The sequence below is a fragment of the Falco naumanni genome, chromosome 1 (assembly GCF_017639655.2).
Source record: "Falco naumanni isolate bFalNau1 chromosome 1, bFalNau1.pat, whole genome shotgun sequence".
Taxonomy (NCBI): domain Eukaryota; kingdom Metazoa; phylum Chordata; class Aves; order Falconiformes; family Falconidae; genus Falco; species Falco naumanni.
This window is the reverse complement of record NC_054054.1, coordinates 62,005,858-62,019,154: the sequence shown is the minus strand read 5'-3', so window position 1 is coordinate 62,019,154 and position 13,297 is coordinate 62,005,858. Positions and strand designations below refer to the sequence as shown.

The 13,297-nt window shown below is 38.9% G+C and overlaps 1 protein-coding gene across 1 annotated transcript; it reads left to right on the top strand.

The window, feature by feature from the left end:
- Nucleotides 1-3,926: 3,926 nt before the first annotated feature.
- Nucleotides 3,927-12,492, top strand: FRG1 (FSHD region gene 1). Its single transcript, XM_040596850.1, has 9 exons — nucleotides 3,927-4,055; nucleotides 4,367-4,434; nucleotides 6,186-6,308; nucleotides 7,134-7,191; nucleotides 7,372-7,486; nucleotides 7,858-7,962; nucleotides 8,718-8,809; nucleotides 10,310-10,420; nucleotides 11,368-12,492. The coding sequence occupies exons 1-9, from the start codon at nucleotides 3,994-3,996 to the stop codon at nucleotides 11,402-11,404; spliced, it is 771 nt and encodes a 256-aa protein (XP_040452784.1). The 5' UTR covers nucleotides 3,927-3,993; the 3' UTR covers nucleotides 11,405-12,492.
- Nucleotides 12,493-13,297: the final 805 nt, after the last annotated feature.

Genomic DNA, 13,297 nt, shown 5'->3' with positions numbered 1-13,297 from the left:
AAATGAAAGCAAAAAAAAAAAAAAAAAAAAAAAAAAGCATATAAACGATCTGTCAACTCTGCTATGAGGAGAACCAATTCAAGTTTCTCTGGTTTGGGGAGGCATTTTTATATTTCCTAACATAAATAAACAAGACAGAAGAAAACTCCAAAGCACCCAGGTTTTGATCCAGGCTCTTACAACACTAGGCTATACCCACGGACGCTCATTCTCAGCCCTCCACTTTCATTAATGCTGAGTGTCTATAGGAATCATTGTTTGTAATGAAACCCTTCAAACTTGAATGATGAAAGTACACATTTTGCAAATGACACCTCAGCCAATCTGCCCCATCTGCATGAGAGACAGCAAATGATTTCACTTTTTAGGCATTCAAAATAAAATGCACATGCGGCAAATTCCAAGCTGGCAGGAAAATCCAGTCATTAAAAAAGTGATTTGTTTTCTACATTTGCAAACACAAAGGCTCCATTGATTTCCATTGCCGTAAAGAAAATGAACTGTTATATTTTTCCAAACAATCATAGCCAGCACATTTTGGAAATGTTTTAATGTCAAAAATACTAACTAGCAAATTAGAGTTTAAATGGGTTTTCTAAAGTGGTACCATTTTAGATACAGTTTTCTGATTGATGGTGTGACTTTACCCTGTGGGAAAAGGTTTTACCATCTTCTGTATATACTGTAGTGATGCCTATTTGTTGCTGGAGTCACTAAATTAAAGAGGAAACCTAAACTATGTGAATTTTAAATAAAATTATATTAATTAGCAAGAAGATATATTTTACATTATGGGGACCTGGGGAAAAGAAGTGTACATTTCTTTTAAAATGAGACATTTATGATCTCTATCCTTCTGTCTTTCGCTCTTTCTCTTCACATGGAGGAAACAGAAGAGCAAACAGAGAAAATAGCAAACATAATTGATATAGCCCCATCCTAGAAAGCTTATAAACATACTTAATTTTACACAGAATGAGTTGCTTAATTGAACTTACCTGGAATATTCCCAATGCAAAAATGTAAGCATGTGTGTAATTCTTTCCAGGATCAGGATAGTAAGGGTGATCTGTAATGAAAATAAAACTTACTCATTTTTTTCACATTGCTTAATCTGCATTTATTTTTGTGGCTATAGCAACATCTGGTGGACAACTAACAAAATATTAAGCCCATGCACTTCCATCATATGCTATAAATGTTGTATCATATATAAATGTTGTATCATCATATGCTATAAATGTACGTTAAAATACAAACTTTTTACTTGCTTTTGGTTTTTCAAAGTTAGCAAGAAAAAACAATAATTTAACTTAGATAATTCTCAATAACAAAGTTATTACACCTGCTATAATATGTTTTATATTCTTAATGAAAAGTGGTCAAGGTATCTTCATTTCATAACATACTAAAATACTACCTTTTTCTCTCCCATCTTACCTCTCAGGCAAGTGCTTGCATACTTTGAAGTGCACCTCATGGTATACTAACATACACTGACACACTTTGACAAGAGCATACAAATACCTCACAAATGCTACAGTTGCAGCAGTCAAAAAATAAGATCTATCAGAAATAAAGTTGTAAAGTTAAAGTTAAAAAAACAGTAAAGAGCCCCTGCAGATTTGCTCTCCACAGAATCAAAGCCTAAAAAAACTTCAATATAAACCCCCCAAAATAACCAAAATACTGAAGGGCAAGTTAGCATGCAAGGGTGGCTGAGTGATCAGCATGCTGACAGACATTCTTTTTGCTTCACTCATTTCCTCTGTGTTTTCTTCTAATTCCTACATAATTGCTCTTATTTTTCATATTCCCTTTACTAAAATTTCTGCCTTATAGGCATATCTGTCTAGAACCAGCAAAAAGTATTTAATGATAAAACGAGAGTCAAATATTTGCTAGAATTGCTCAATGCTGAGGTTAGCTTGAATTAATTTCCAAGGGGCTGGAGACATGAGAACGTAGAACGAAACATGAATATATTGATTAAAATGTTTTAACAGTGAACAAGGCATTGTATCTACCACCAAAAACAAGGAAGCAAACTAAGGAAGAACCATTCTATTATTGGTTGTAAAACTGTAAGACAGTATCAAAAGGTTTCTAGAAGAAGTCATGCAATAATATCTAGAAATGTGAGAACAGAAAACAGAATGTGCTTGAGGGTGATACTGAAGTCAGTGGATGGATTGCTAGTGGTCTCGCTAGGTATCTCCATCTTGTATTTGGAAATCTGGATCTTCTTTGGTCCTTCATGTACAGTAAGTATGCGGGACCTTCACAACCTGACTGGAAACAAGACTGCTAATGCAGTACTTCCCTGATCGCAGCTCCATGCAGAGATCAGAAGTGGTCAGCAAGCTGTCCATCATCACCTGCAACTTTCTGAACTGCCTATTTTTTCAGCGTTTACTGAAGAACTCATTGGAAGATGAAAGTTTCTGGGACTGGTAAGTCAGTAAATCAATAAAGTCATATACTGTTTACTACAGCAACACACTGCTTCCAGTTATCCACTTCCCAAACACTGATCAAGGAGATGACTGTCTTTCACTGACAAACTGCAACAGATTAAGACACTAGTAGGACAGTATACCAGAGGCACCAAAAAAAAAAAAAAAAAAAAAGTATTCTGGATTTACATGCACCAGCAGCTTGATTCAGGCATTGCTTTTGCTGACAAGCCCATGCCTCCTCCCAACCACCTTCTCCCCAAAGCTCCAAAATGGGGGACTTGCCAAAACCTCTCAAAGTCCATTATGGCTGCTTTCAATTTACATGGCAGGTGGAACCACTCCAGCTTCACAGATAAAAATATTGGGTTAGTCATGTTAGGTGTATAGATTGAAAGTTGGGGAGAAGTGGCAGGGTTCTGGACCCAATCAAAGTGCCTGTGGAAGACACCTGCAGTCATCCACAAACTCCAGGGTTGTTCACTGGGACATTATACATGCAGAGTTTTATCACCTGGCCAAGATTTCAGTGAATTTCAAGGCCTTGACATAACCATGTATAAGACTTTCATTTCTTTTTTGTATACGATACCTTTGAGATGCTCGGTACTTGCAAGCATAGGTAGTGAAATCAGAAACCAAAAGCAAGCAATCCAGTACAACTATGTCTCTAAGTGTACATGCCAGACAAGATTTGATAGGGATGGTATCCTTCATTTGACCGACTAATACAATCAGCAGATAACCTTTTGGGCACAAAACCCCTTCCATTAGTGTGAAGTAAAACAGACCGGAGGACTGAACACAAGTTACTGCTCTAATAGGGAGTCTAAATACACATGTGCTACTAAGGCCATTCCCCAAAGAAGGAGTAGTGATACCCACTGAGAAGGTGGTAAGATCACTGTGTAAGAAAAAGGAAAACCTGAGGTAGATTTTACTCTGTGTAACACCAGGTGGCTAACAGAATGGGAAAAGTTGTCATAAACCTCATTTTGCCTCTAGTTTGGTGCACTTGGGTTGACGTACGAGCCTCATTTCCCCACTTGTCTTCACAGGCTTCCCCGGGCTTGTTTCGGCCCGGCACCGGCAGTTGCCCAGCCGTCAGGGAACGCTGTCCTCGCCGTCCCTGCCGCCACGCAGGCAAGGCCTGCTGCCCATGGCACAGTGCTCTGCTTCGTGTCCGTTTTGTATGTCTTTATACACATGCACAAGCTCGTTGCAGCCACGTGCTAAAGAAGCTGTAGGCTCTTCATTCCTTAGGGCTAGGGGTATGCAGTTCTGCAAAGTGCCAGAGCAACCAGCGGAGCCAAGCCAGGCGTCGATGGGGAAGGTGCAAGGGGACACGCTCTTCAACGTAATTTTAAACTTTTCTTGTTTTACTTTTCCCCTCAAATTCTGCGGCCGGGGCCACAACACGCTGCAGAGGGCGGCGCACGCAGCCCGCTGGCCCGGAGGGAAGGTTGGCGCTACGGGGCTTCCGTCTGCTCGGTGGGGCGTAGCCGGCCGTGTCCTTCCGCGCTTGCCGTAGCCCGACATGGCGGAGTATTCCTGCGTGAAATCCACCAAGCTCGTCCTCAAAGGGGCGAAAGAGAAAAGGTGAGGAGCGGCTGTCCACCGCCCCTGCCCCGGGGTTCCCGCGGCGGCCGCCGCCGTGCTTCCCGGAGCGCTGGCCGGGCTCCCCGCGCTGCGCTGGGGTCGCCTCGGAGGCCGGGCCGGGCCGCCCCGTCCCGGAGCTGCCGCCGCGGGTGTGCCGGGGGCCCGCCGGGCGGGCAGGGGATGGGGGCGGTCAGCCCGGTGCCCCCGGCCGGTGGCAGTGACCCGCTGCGCTCGGGCTCCGGCAGGGACGCCGCGCTGGGGCAGGGCCGGGGCGAACGCACATTCTTATTTCCTTGTACCTCCCTTTGCAGCAAGAAGAAGCACAAGGAGAAGAAAAGGAAAAGGGAAGAGGATGCAGCAGAGCAACTCGATATTGTTGGTGAGCTGCTTTCCAGGCATTGTGGGACAATGAGGAAACGGTGGGGGACGGCAGAAGCTGAAGAGGTTGTTATAGGGCTTGGTAAACCAAGCGTGGTCCCTGTAGGACTTGTAACTATTTCTGATGGCGTATAGTTTGTGTGTTGGGATCTTCCTGGAATCCAAAGGGAACTTCTGACACCAGCGAGATGGATTTTCCACTTATGTTTGTAGCTGAAGGATGTTCTTATATAATCTCAAGCTGTTTATCAGCTTGGATCTCTTCCCCCCTCCCACTGTGGTATTTGCTTCAGGAGGGGAGGCTTTTTAGCGCTGTAATGCTGTTATTTAATGAGTGCACTTCTGTGTAAACAACTCACACCTTCTGTAACTATTACTTTGACAATTAGCGGTTGGACCACCAGTGCTTTCTGTTCATACCCTGGCACATGTTACTTTCTGACTGCGTTCTTTAGTTTGCTCAAAACTTCAATCCCTTCAAAAGGAAAGGAGTCTTGGTTAGTTTGTTTATTTGTTTTTAATTTGATTACTTGTTTGAGTGCTGTGAGGGGTTCACATCATAAATTTGCTGCAGTTAATTGAAGCTGAAGACAAATATTAATTAATAACAAAATATAACTTTCCTTTTTCATAAAATACAAGGATCAAAGTATTCATGGCCATGAGCCGTAACTTGACAGACTGTTGCCCTTCAATACTGTCCTGTCCTTGATTGATCACAGTTCACAAACAAAAACAGCTAAAAAAGAACCACAGAGTCATAAGAGATGCATGCTGTAGCACAGTGCACATTAGAGAAAAATGTCATTTTTTGTTATGTGTATATAGGCATAAGCTGAAGTAGTGCAAGGGGAAGTCATCCCTGTGTTAATAATATATGAGAAAATGGGCTCTGTGTCTTATGTTAGAAGAATGTTACAGATGTTCTACATTCATAGTTTAGCCAGATGTCAAAAAAGTAGCAGAGAGTTGGAAAAAAAATACATTGATCTGCAAGCCTGAGTGTATAGGACAAGACAATTGGCTCCATATGTTGTATAAAATAGGGGAAGATAATTTCTGTTCAAGGCAGATTGACCTGCCAAATCTACCATGTGGAAAAAAGATGCCATATTCAAATGAATTATAAATAGTTATTATCTTAATCGGGTAGGAAGTATTTGTAAGAGAATACACAGGAGAGAATTTTGCTGTTTAAAAAATATAAATGTCATAATTCTAATTCATGCAGATGGGTAGGGCTGCCTTTAACTTTGGTAGAATTCTGTGGGGCTCAAACATTCAAACTCAGGTTGGCTTGAAAACTGAAGTCGAAGGATTACAGCTCAGGTGAAGTAATTTAACAGCAGATGAGATAGTTAATCTGTTTCTGTTGTGTTGGAGAATCTAATAATTGGATATGGCCTCATAACTGCACGAGGTTGGTCCAGAGGGGGAAAAAAACCCAAAACTGTTCCTTGCAAGGTGTATCTTTGCAGCATCAGCTGAATGGATCAACTTGCTAACACAAAGAAGGGATGAAGCACCCAAGCCTGTAACTAGGGATGACAGGGTGGGTAGAGCAGCAGGACTTTCTGATTCAGCAGCAGCACCATTAAACTGGCTCTGTACTATAAAATAAATGCACAAAGATGTTGAGATAGCAATGGCAATTGTATCTTTAGAATTTCAAATCTCAGAGAAGATGCAAAACATCTGTCGAAATACAGTAATCAGAAATTGTGATTAAACTGTCATGGTTTTGTATTTTAGGAAATTGGTGGGCTATCAGTAACTTCGGTGAAATTACAGGAACAATCGCTATAGAAATGGATAAAGGAGCGTACATCCATGCCCTTGACAACGGCTTGTTTACTCTTGGAGCACCACATAAAGGTTTGTTTCAGGAAATGTAGAAATAAGCAGTTCTAGTAATGAAAGGCATAAAAGCAGCATCACTTAAAGGCAAGCAGTTTTACAGCTAAAAGTAGTTTATTACAAATAACGCAATAATCCTAGCCATAGCTTGCAGATGACTTAAACTTAATGACTGCCAATTAGTTTCACTTATCTAGTTTCTTGCTGTTTTATGTGTACAATAAATTGAACTGCATTGGAGATGATCACCTGTTAATGGCCATACCACTTACTGGATAAAAAGCAGTATAACTTTTATTAAATCCTATAAAATCTTTATGGTGTCAGTTGAAGAGTGAAACTCAAGGCGGATGAGTTTCAAGGCTTATTGCTGCATCCTTATCTTGATATACTTGTTTTGTTGCTGCACAAGTGGGCTACTAATGTAGTGGGATAATTAGCTTGTCATTACTTTGAATTCAAGAGCCATCAGTCAGACGAAGACTGTTCTAGAACCTTGACAGTGTGTTTCAGCTCCAGGGTGATAGCACAGCATTGATGACAGTATTATCTCTTTTTGGTTTTGAGGGATAGGGAGGTTAGTAACATTTGCTTACAGAAGATTTTTTTCTTTATTTGGTGTCTTGTCTTAAACACTAAATATATGAACATAAATGAGCACCTGCATTTTGTTTTCAAAAACGGATATTAAAAAAAGGAATTTTTAAAGGAATAAAGTATTGCAGCTTTCCATAATATTTAGCAATGGCTACTGTTTAATTCTTTTTGGAAGTGCAGTATTAACAGGCTACAATGTTGTGTGTTTAATACTTCGTACCTAACTGATGGAAAATTGATTCATAGATGATGAGGGCCCTAGTCCTCCTGAACAGTTTACAGCAGTGAAGTTGTCTGATACAAGGTAATTACCATTACAATATTACAATATTTGATATTTTTTGTTCTTGTTTCTGGTGTAAATAAATGTTTTAATAGTCTCTTGAAATACATTGTCTACTAATAATGTGTTTGAAGTGTTGGATATTGTGAATTGCTTGAATTAAAAACGTTCTTTATTGTGTTCTTGCATTTCCTCTCTGAGGATTGCTCTGAAGTCTGGTTATGGCAAATACCTTGGTATAAATTCAGATGGACTTGTTGTTGGACGTTCAGATGCGATAGGATCAAGAGAGCAATGGGAACCTGTCTTCCAAGATGTAAGCTGTTTGGAATAGTTAATTTGATGTTCCTAGCATTTGACAGCATTTTGAGTTAATCTATGTTGGTGTTCTTTGTGGAGTAACAGCCTTCTGCAGTCTCTTCCATATTGTAATTTTTAACCTTATGTTTTCCCAACTGCAATGCATTTACTATAATTGGAAGTTCTTAAATACTTCAAGTTACTGCATTTTGGCAGCAATAAGCATCTTAAGAATGAAGGACCCAGCAAGTCTGCTGGCTAGCTATTGAGTCTGTATATAAAAAATGCATGCACAGAGTGTTTTGGTGTATCGTATAGGGTAAATGTATGAATCGAGGATTATATACAAACTCTTTATACTAATAATATATGATGTTATTTCTGCAGAAGAAAATGGCATTACTAGCAGCAAATAGCCGTTTTATTAGATGTAATGAAGAGGGAGACATAGAAGCCAAAAGCAAAACTGCAGGGGAAGAAGAAATGATAAAGGTAAACTATAACTTTTACAATTAATACTGGATTGGCAGAAATATTCAAACAAGCGGGTGTCTGTGCGCTACAGCTGACTGTCAATACAGTTATAATAGCTTTCTGTAAGCGGTCAAGTGATTTGGCTACAAGAAAGGTAAATGAACTCCAGGGATGCATAAACTGAGATACCTCCAGTGGAGATAGGAAGATATTTTACCACCACAGAACATCAAGATTTTGTGGGGCAAGACAGTCTATGTGATATTCCCTATAGTTCTGAACAGCTTGGTATGGAAGAGATAAATTATGAGTGAAGCAGGGACAGAGAAGGGTTTACTAGAATGATGCAGAAGGGGATCTGTTAAGTAAGAAAATGTATGAAGACTTACCTTGACTCTATCTGGACATGGGAAATATACATATGCTTCCAAGTGTCTACTAGACAGAGCAATAATACTTTTAGTTAGTCTCTGAAAAAAGCATTTTACTTCTGCTAAAACTTAAGAATTGTAATGGTGCTTCTCTGAGATGAAGGTGATTATGTCTTCAAATAGTATCAAGGGTTATACTTAGTATTTCCCATGCTTCAGGCAGCTTTTGCTTTTTTTGCAGTTGTCTCCGGTTGTGAATTAACCAATTTGAAAGCTGTGTACTTAGTAAATCATCACAACTCATTTTTTTATGAAGGATATGTTGTCATCTTTAACCTGTAACTTCTGGTTTTAAAAAATAAGGTGTTTTCTGTTTTGTTTTGGTTTTCTTTCAATGACTAGATTCGTACTTGTGCTGAAAGAGAAGCTAAGAAGAAAGATGATGTTCCACAAGAAGACAAAGGAAATGTTAAACAGTGTGAAATCAATTATGTGTATGTATTTTAGAGCTGTTTACAGGCTCAAGTACCATTTTTTTCACTTCTCTTTGGGGCTGCCTTTGGTGGAAGGGCCAAACTCCCACCCCAGTATTTCACTCACTTTCAGCAGGATGAGGGAAGAAAGTAGCATGAGAAAGCTCATGGGTTGCAATAAAGAGAGGGAGATTGCATACCACTTACTGTCACAGAAAAAACAGATTCAGCTTGTGGAAAATTAATTGTATTTATTGCCCTTGAGATTTGGTAGTGAGAAACTAAGACAAAAATTTTAAAACACCACCTTTCCCTCCCCCATCTCCCAAGCTTAGCTTCACTCTAGACTCCTCTGCCTGCTTCCCCAAGCAGGATGTGGGTATGGGTCAATACATAGTGGTTTCCCTCTGCCATTTCTTTCCTCTCTCGCTTTTCCCCTGCTCTGACATGGTCCATTCCACAAGCTGGACGAGAATATCTGCTTCAGTGGCTGACGCACCTCCTCTGTCCCTGATGTTCACACTGCCATTTTGCACTATGTTTTTTTTCTTCTCTGCTCTGTTTGTTTGGCATTTTGCCCCTTTCTTAAATACGTTTTCACAGAGGTGATGTTTTGCTGATGGACTTGACTGTGTCCTGTGGTGGGTCTGCTGTGGAGCCAGCTGTGTCCAGCACAGGGCAGCCCCTGGCCTTTTCTCACAGAGGCCACCCCTGCAAGTCCTCCACTATCAGCACCTTGCCACCTACACCCAATACACTTTCACTCCCTGACTTGTCATGCTAGTAATTAAAGAAGCAGCTCTTTAGAACTTGTAACCACATCATGCTAATCATGTAGGGGCTCATTCCCATTTGGACTACCAAAAAAACCCTAAATGGTTTTCACCTACAGAAGTCTTAGTGCAATATTTGGTATTGGGGTGGTTTGTTGGATTTTATTAGGCCAGTCATCTGCTCTGTAATAGAAGCTAAGATTCTTACTGATATAGGAATTATTTACTTTAAAAAACAAGGAGATAGAAAAAAAAAAAGTATAGTGAAAAACAGGAAAGAATTTGAAAACAGAGGATGTTAGTTAAATCCTTACAAACTGTTAACAAAACATGTCCCTGGGAGAAAGAACAGATACCATAAATATGGCAGGCTAGGGCACATGATAATCTCAAAGAGAACCAAATGGTTAATGAGACTAAACAGAAAATTACTGGCACTATGTGTGAACTATCCTAATTAGAAAACTGAAAGATCCACCCTTGAGCAAAGAGAGCCCCCCACCAACAAAGCCCCCTCTCCACACAGTATGCTGGTGGAAAAAAACAACACGTACCTTTAAATGGAGATGAGATTTGTAAAAACCGATGAGAATTAAGTGTGATTAGACAGGTGTGTGGATCAGCTCTTGCACACTGGATGAAGAACTCAGTTTTGGGATAACATGACAGCTGTTCTTTTACTGAAACACAGAACTTCAAAGAAGTTACACTTTTTTTTTTTTTACATTTTCCCCTTCTGTCCTTACAGAAAGAAATTCCAAAGCTTTCAAGACAAAAAGCTTAAAATAAGCAAAGAAGATACAAAACTCCTTAGAAAAGCCAGGAAAGAAGGCACTTTTCACGAAATGCTGCTTGACAGGTACTTCAAAGTACAAGAAATAATGTGCTGATTGGAGAAGTACTGGGAGATGGATTTAGAGTAAACTTGGGGTACAAAAGAGCGCTAGATTTCAGGGGGATGGGGTGCTGAGCAGTGTTCTGCCTAAGTTCTGGGGTTGGCTTATTTTTTTGTTCTGAGTTTTCACTTCTTTAGCTGAAATTTTCAGGTTTGGATTGACCCAGAAATGAATTATTCTGGACATGTTTAACTATGTTGTTCAGTTTGTTTAGTATAGAGGAGTTGAAGGTGAATATCTTTTAACCATAAAAATTAAGCTAATTTTTAGTATTTTTAAATACCTATGGCATAAGAATATTTTGAAGAGGGGAAAGCTGTTTGTTTTTTTTTTTTTTTTTTAAAGAGAAAGAGCATTTATGGAGAACAGCCTTCATGTTATCTAGTGGGAATAACGGGGGATCCCCCCCCCCCCAGCTTGGAGCTAAGATTGTAGAAACTGTCTTGAATTTTCAAAATGTTTTGTATCGGCATACAGTGTAAATACTTACATTAACTCATGGGGTGGAATGCCAAAGGCTATTTCTCATAATTGCAAATGATGTGAGAACACTTCTGGGCCATCACAGGTGAGTGTCAGTTTCAAATAACACTGAATCTGAATTCTGTACCTCAGAATGGGCAAAACAATTCATGATGATTTGAGACTAAAGACAAGGTTAACTTTTGATATTGCAGTCCTAGCTCCTTAAGAAAACAAAGTTAATAAATGCAAAATGTTGTTAGATTTTTTTTATGTGCTTTGAAGTAAAGTTTAAGAAAAATAGCTTTCAATGCTTCCTTAACACTTTGAAGCAGATCAAATATGACTACACCTGGCTTTTGTCTTAATCTAAATCTTGGAATCACAGAATTATTTAGGTTGGAAAAGACCTTTGAGATAATCTTGTTTCATTACTTTTTCCATACAGGAGGGCAAAAGTGAAAGCAGATAGATACTGCAAGTGACAGCCAGCTGGACCATTTTCTTCTGCATCTGTGATGACAGGGTCAAATTGAAAAGGAGTAAAATGTTTTGTAATTATTTTTTATTGAATGTGTTTTGCTGATGTTTTTATTATGTTATTTTTAAAGGATCGCCACAGCTATAATTAAGCATCAAACTAATGTCATCTTTCAGTAATAAATACTATTAAGTTTACTGTAAAACTATATGCTATTGAAATAGCGAGATAATTATTTAATGGAAAAAAAATTGACCCACTGAATCTTCTAAGGCTGATGAAAAGAACCTGAACTGAGAGAAAGAGCAGAATAGAATGATGATGAAGTTCAAAAGTAAAATATGGGTAACACATTGAACCATTAAGAAATATGTAAATGTATTGAACAAGAAGAAATAATTGAAAATGCTTGTCTTGGAACACATCCTACCAGATCCTGAGTAGGATGTCTGTGGAGCCACTCTACACTGCATCATGTGAGGAGTGGACCAGAATATTCAGACTTCGTAAAGCAATGTTCAAAACTGACTCACTGTTCAGGTTGGTAAGTGGCATAATCCATATGCTGGAAAAAGTGTTGACAAGTCACAAGAACCCTATTACAGATGAAAATGCAGGTGCTCTATAAGAAATGGCTCCTTTGTGTTAACAGGCTGCTGATTTTACAAGAGGGAAAAATTGACTTTGCAAACTTGCTGGTTTCTCTGCAGCATGGATTTTCATTTGTTTAAGAAAACAGAAGGGACTGTTTTTTAAGGTCATAGTATACTACACATTCCTAGTATCTCATACAAAATTTGTTTATTCCTGTCTGCTCTGTTTACCAAGAAGCTTTTCAGTAACAACATCTCCATAGGAACTACCTCAGAATAATTGCTTACTCTCTCCACAGCTTCTTTAATCTGCATCATAAAGATTACTTGGCAAGAAAATTGAGGATTTTTATGGTAATAATTTGAATTGTCTCTATGAAGCTTCTCCTGGCTGTCAGTTTGAACTGCAGACATAGTACAAAACTGTAACCTCATGCAAGATAATGTATCTAAAAAAGAGCGTAAGAACAGAGCAATAAAGTCTAGTCAGTAACAGTAATTTATATTGGCCTAATTTCATAGGCAGTTGGTCTTGAGGAAGAAGCACAAAGAATTTAAGTGCATCATAACTGTTTTAAACTTCTATTGACTTTTCAGCATGAAAACAAATTATAGCTGGTTAGGGAAGGCTAGCTAAGGTGTTAGCAATAAAAGCATTTATTTTTCAAAGAATTTAGAAAAATACGGATATAGCCCAAACAGATTTTATGGAACCAAAAGAAGATAATCTCCACGGGCTGGGCACATTCATGATGTTAACAGAGGGATTTTTCAAAACTCACTTGTTTCTACAAAACCAAACAAAAATCCAAACCTTTCACTGATGGCATCTTTAAGCTTTCCATACCTGGCTTTGTCCTACTGAGTACAGAAATTTTTGCCACAGGGCTTTTGCCTCTAAGGTGGTATAATTTATTTGGTTTATACTTGCAAAACTTACTGTTCACTTTATACCTATTGTAGAAGAATAGACATGCTCACAGTTGCACACTCACTAGTTCCTTGTATGAATGTCTATTTTGGAATTAGTGCTTTTTCTTCCCAATTCAGTTTGTTCTGTTGAGATACTAAGTGAGAAATCAAAATGCTGCCTCTGGGGAGCTAGTTTGTACAACTATTTTGGGACAATTGTGCTTGTGACTTTCTCGTATGAACAAATCCTTGGAGATCTTCCTATCATTCCAACTGCTCCATAAGATTTTGTATTTTAATGGTGACAGAAGTTATAACAAAATGCTAAGAAATTAAATAAAAGCAAGGTCTATATTGAATGAAAAAAAAAAAAAAGTAAAATTATCAGATGA

Coding starts and splice junctions, on each gene's coding strand:
- FRG1 (XM_040596850.1), top strand. CDS start 3,994: ATGGCGGAGTATTCCTGCGTGAAATCCACCAAGCTCGTCCTCAAAGGG. Junction 4,056..4,366: donor AAAGGGGCGAAAGAGAAAAG/GTGAGGAGCGGC, acceptor CTCCCTTTGCAG/CAAGAAGAAGCACAAGGAGA. Junction 4,435..6,185: donor AGAGCAACTCGATATTGTTG/GTGAGCTGCTTT, acceptor TTTGTATTTTAG/GAAATTGGTGGGCTATCAGT.